General features: G+C 55.6%; 1 protein-coding gene across 1 annotated transcript in view; it reads right to left on the bottom strand.

Moving 5' to 3' along the window:
- COL27A1 (collagen, type XXVII, alpha 1) overlaps window positions 1–4,930 on the bottom strand; it is a gene marked incomplete at its 3' end in the record, with an annotated part of 129,804 nt that overhangs the window by 7,373 nt on the left and 117,501 nt on the right. The window contains exons 40-43 of the mRNA XM_008583912.1: window positions 4,229–4,282; window positions 3,999–4,106; window positions 2,842–2,895; window positions 1,782–1,835 (exon numbers count right to left, since the gene is read on the bottom strand). Of these exons, the coding sequence (XP_008582134.1) occupies window positions 1,782–1,835; window positions 2,842–2,895; window positions 3,999–4,106; window positions 4,229–4,282 (270 nt within the window). The remainder of the gene's footprint in view (window positions 1–1,781; window positions 1,836–2,841; window positions 2,896–3,998; window positions 4,107–4,228; window positions 4,283–4,930) is intronic.

Below are 4,930 nucleotides of genomic sequence, written 5' to 3' on the forward strand. Positions count from 1 at the left end.
AACTGAGGCCCAGGGTGAAAGGATCCTAGCCAAGCCCACTCAGGAATCAAGGGATGGTCTGGGCCAAAAGCCAGCTATCCAGTTTGTCTCCCCTAGTCCCTGCATCATGGCTGTAGTTGGGGACATTTTTTTAGCACCAGGAACCCGGTGGAACACCCCCCATCCCTTTTTCCAGTCTCAGCCCATCTTCCCAGTTCCTCTGGCCACCAGCTTCATAGACACATGCCCCTTGGTGGTGGGGGAGTGTTCAAGGTCAACAGCATACTGGCTTATCATATTGGGCCTGCTGTTGGCTAGGGGAGCAGGGACTGGCATCAGACAGATGGAGTCCAAATCCTGGCCTTGCCATCTTCCTCTTGCTCGTCCTGGGCTGGCCTCTGAGCATCCTGTTCCACCTGTCATATGGAACAAGGACACCTCCAGGCCGGGATCATGGTGAAGATTACAGGGGACAGAGCTTAGCACATGGTTGTGTGCTTCAGTAGGTCTTCCCTAGAAACCTGCTCTCTCTCTTCCCAGCAACATCCAGTTAGCAGTTGGCTATTTCTATTTTTCAGCAGGTCCTCAAGAGAGGACGTCATTCCCAGCCCCTAGCTTACTAAGTCCTGCGTGAATACATGTTGGATAGCTGGAAGAATGAATTAATATAATAATACCTTACGAGTCAGAAAATACACCTGGCTGACACAGGTGATGTCCCGGTTAGCCTTAGCCTCGCATTCCCAATGCAGGATCAGGGGCTCCTGGGGACTCACCCAAGGCCCCCGCAAACTTAGAGCAGACTTGGTGTTAGGTTCCCATTCTCAGCAGCCACAGAGACTGCTTCTGGGGCTGCAGATGGCTGGGCAAGGTACTGGGGCACACTGGCTCCTTTTTGTTCAGGGTCCTTGTTAATCCCTTTTGTGCCAGCCCTGACAGGCTGTGAGGACCGAGGAGGGACTCAGAGTGGCACTTTCTGCAGCTCCCTGTGGACTCTGTCAGAGCCTGCAGCCCATTCTGATTGCAGATTTGTAGTTCTCCACGCAGGAGGAAGGGACCAGCTGGCCAGCAAGTCAGGCCAGCGTGATTCACTCGATAGTGGGATTTAGTTAGTGGGCAGCTGACTCAGCCAAAGGAGAGCTGGGGAGGCGGGGACAGGGGGACCGCTGTGGCTGCCTGCTAGGAGGCATTCCAGCTGAGCAATCTGGGAGGGGAGGAGTGAAGAAAGGAGGGAGGGACTCAGAGCCGCTGATGGAGACTCAGAGATGGGTTCTGGGGCCTTGGGATGTGACCCAGGGCTGATGCCTTGGATCTTCTGGCCCTCCATGTCCCCATGTGTACAGTGGAGCCGAGTCCAGTGATCAGCAAGGTTCCTTCCAGCAATTCCTCCTCATTCGCCACCTAAGGCTCGCTCAGCACTCTCCCCTCACTGTCACTGCGTGACCTCACTCTCATGCAAGGCCTCGACTCCCATGTTCACATAGATGATGGAATCATAGTCTCAGCCATGACATGCTCGACACTCATTTCCCCTGTTTGACTCTAAGCCCTGTGAGGGCAGGGATTGAGTCTGCTTTTGTTGCAGTGCTGGGCACAGAGATGACACCCCATGCATAGTGCTGAACGTGGATCTAATAACTCCTGCCTCCTGGCCGGCCACTGTGTGGGCAGGGAGTGAGCCACCACTGGCTTCCCATGCTACCCCAGCCACAGGTACCCGAGGGCCTGCCTCTGCTGGCTCCAGAGCTGACCTCAGCCCTAGATATGAGGTGGCAGTTGCTTCTCCAAGAGCAAACACCCACCTTTTCGCCTTTTGGCCCAGGAGGTCCAAGGGGTCCCACAATGCCTTTGTGTCCCTGCAGGAAAACGAGATGGAGAGAGGTGAGGGCAGGGGGAGTGAGGACTCAGGAGGGACAACCAGCAAAGGAAAGGAACTCAGAGATGGAGACCCTGGGCTGAGAAATCAGGTCCTGGCTCTGCCCCAACTCGCTGTACGGCTCTGAGCAAGTCCTGAGCACCTTTACGCCCTGGCCTTCCAGACATGCTGTGCAGGTGCCAGATACACCTCTAAGGGGTGTTCCAGCTGGGCTGGTCAGGGGGGCTCTGACTACCATGCCCTGGAGCAGACCTGGGAGGAGATTTGGGGACAGGGACAGGAGCGAGGGCAGAACACTTCCCTCAGCAGACTTCCCAGGCTGTGGCCAGGACTGCAGGTGCAGATGCCACCCATGGGCTCCTCACACCGTCTTCTTTGCCTCCTCCCACTTCTGTTTTCCTTTGCCTCTCCTCCCCTCCCGGCTGCATCTCTTTCAGACGCTGGGTTTAGAGCCACAGAGACTGGGGCTAGGATCTCACCTCCAAGCTCAACAAGCTGTCGGCCCTTGCACGTGCTCTTTATCCTCCCCAAACCTCAGTTTCCCTTTCTGACCAAGCCCCATGACTCTCTGAGCCCTGGTCTCCCCATATGTGTAATGAGGGTTTGGCTCAGCCACCTCTAAGGAGGTGCCAGCTTGGGTGCAAAAATGGGCTAAGGCTATTCCCTTCCACAGGCAGTGGCTGTGAAGCTCCCAGATGCAGCATGCGAAGCACCCAGCACCTGCGGGAAATACCCAGGAGCGCTCCGGGATGGGCGATCTCACTGTCTGCCCCACGCCTACCCGTCCTATCTGTGGTTCTCTACCCCCACCCTCGTCTATGGGCCCAGGGGCTCTCTGGAGCAGGTCAGAGCCCACATCTTCAGTGGCCCAGGGGCCGGCCCTCAGCTGGGAGGTGCTGGGGGCAGAGGCCAAAGTGTCCAGGCCTGCAAGACAGAGTTCCAGAAAAGGGAGGAGGTGAGATTTCCTTAAGGCAGCATCCGCTTACATCGTAACCAGCCAGTCCCGGTTCTCCTTGGGCCCCCATCCGTCCTGGAGCACCCTATGGGAGGAGGAGACCCTCGTTGGTACAGAGTGTGGCTCTCACAACAGGGACACAGGCAGACTCTCCCTCAGGCTCTAGCCTCACTTGCCCAGCAGCCTGGCCCGTCCACACTGCCCAGAACCACGGCATGAGAGCAAGGCCCAAAGCAAAGGCTTCACCCTCCCCCTGCAGCGCCCCACCCCCACCCCAGCCTGCCCTTCTCCCTGCTCCAGGGGCTCAGGACAGCCGACTGCTAAACTTCCAGAACTTTTATGAGCCAATTAAACAGAGTCGTGATTAAAAATTAAATTTTATGAACTTACAGTTAAATCAATTTCTTTAAAAAAACCAAGATAATAGATACTCAAAACTCATCCCTTCCTAATCATTTTGCTACATTTTACTATTACCTATACTCTGAGGTTATTTATGTCTACTGACTGGTTTGGCAGAAACACTGTATCACCGAGCGCTACTGAGGATCTTCTCCCAGCTCCGCCCTCAATGACCTCATGTCATAGCTGGGAGAATTTACTCTGCGGACATTGGTCCATGCCACACACCAGCACGGATGCTTATCATTGCACGTTGCACGCCGCCTGCTCAGAGGTGCTGCACCTCCCTTGGGGTCTTCATCTCCCTGCAGCTGTCAAAGCCCTCCAGACCCCTTCCTTCAGGGCAGCTCAGCAGTGCCCTGGGACACCCTCAGACTCATCCAGGGACTGCAGTGGCTTCACCCTGACCCTCATGAATCTATTCCCAGTGGGAAAACTCCTTGCTTAATAAAAACATTCCCAACAGTCTGATGATGGTGGTGTCCCGTATAGCAGGGCTTATTTAAAGTCTGGGTCCATAGAGGGCTTCAGGAGACCCACAGACCCCTTCAAACTGCAAGAAATATTTTGTATTGTGTGTACTTTTCCAGAGAGAGGGGCTGAAGCTTTCTGCAGTTCCCAAAACGATCCATGATTCCAAAGAGGTGGCTGGGACAGTGACCACCTAGGGGTGCAGCTAATAGCTGGGGTGGGCGATACCAGTGCAGAGGAACGTGGTGCCCCCTTTCTTGCCCGTGGTCCCCTCTATTCCATGCCTGATTCCCATCCCAGCCATAGAGTCCTCACCGTTGGTCCCAGGCTGCCCCGGGACCCTTTAGGGCCTGGGGTCCCAGGGGGTCCGGGGTCTCCAGGGACGCCCATCTCACCCAGCTGTCCTTGGTAGCCCTTGGCACCCTGCAGTGGGAGGAGAGACAAACTGTCATCAGGGCACAGCAGGAGTTGGGGGGTGAGGGAGAAGGAGGGAAGGGGAGGAAGGACATGGGCCCATCACGGCGGGACGGTGTGGGGGGACCTACCTTGGCTCCGGTCCGGCCCTTCTCGCCTTGCTTCCCTGGTTTTCCTTCAGGACCCTGAAGGGAAAGGAGGGGAAAGAGCAAGAGAAAGATGAGAAATGAGAGAAAATTGAGGCAGATCCACGGAGCAGTCAGACCATTAGCTCTGGAAGCAGACTGCCTGGCTCAAAACTGATTCTCCCACTCATCACCATGTGACCTTGAGCCTGATCTAACTTCCTGTGCTCAGCACCCTGGGCTGGGAAGTGGCGACAGTGTCATATTTGGCTCAAAGAGCTTCAGGATTCAACTCAGTGACACAGGAACATATTTCCAACAGTGCCTGGCCATAGCAAGTGCTTGGGTTAAATGCTGGATGTTGTTTCTGCAACCACAGCTATCTGTTGCTGGCTATGCTGCCGTCATGGTTACTGTTAGGTGCCCAGGGGCATCCTAATGGGGGCAGCTCTCTGCACTGAGCTCTTTCCACATGCCAAACACTATTCCACCCTCCTAACAACCCAGAATGTTAGGCCCAATAAGACCCCCTTCCACAGACTGGGGCAGCAAATCTCCCAAAGATGAAGAGACTTGCCCAGGGTCCCAGCTGGTGCGTGGGAGGGCCCTGATTTAACCCCCGCTCTGTCTGGTTCCATGTCCAGGGCCCTTTCTACCCCGTCTTCCCCCACCTGGCTCAGGATCCCCATTAGTGACATGAGGCAGCAG

Source organism: Galeopterus variegatus, unplaced genomic scaffold, assembly GCF_000696425.1.
Source record: "Galeopterus variegatus unplaced genomic scaffold, G_variegatus-3.0.2 Scaffold3081, whole genome shotgun sequence".
Lineage (NCBI taxonomy): Eukaryota > Metazoa > Chordata > Mammalia > Dermoptera > Cynocephalidae > Galeopterus > Galeopterus variegatus.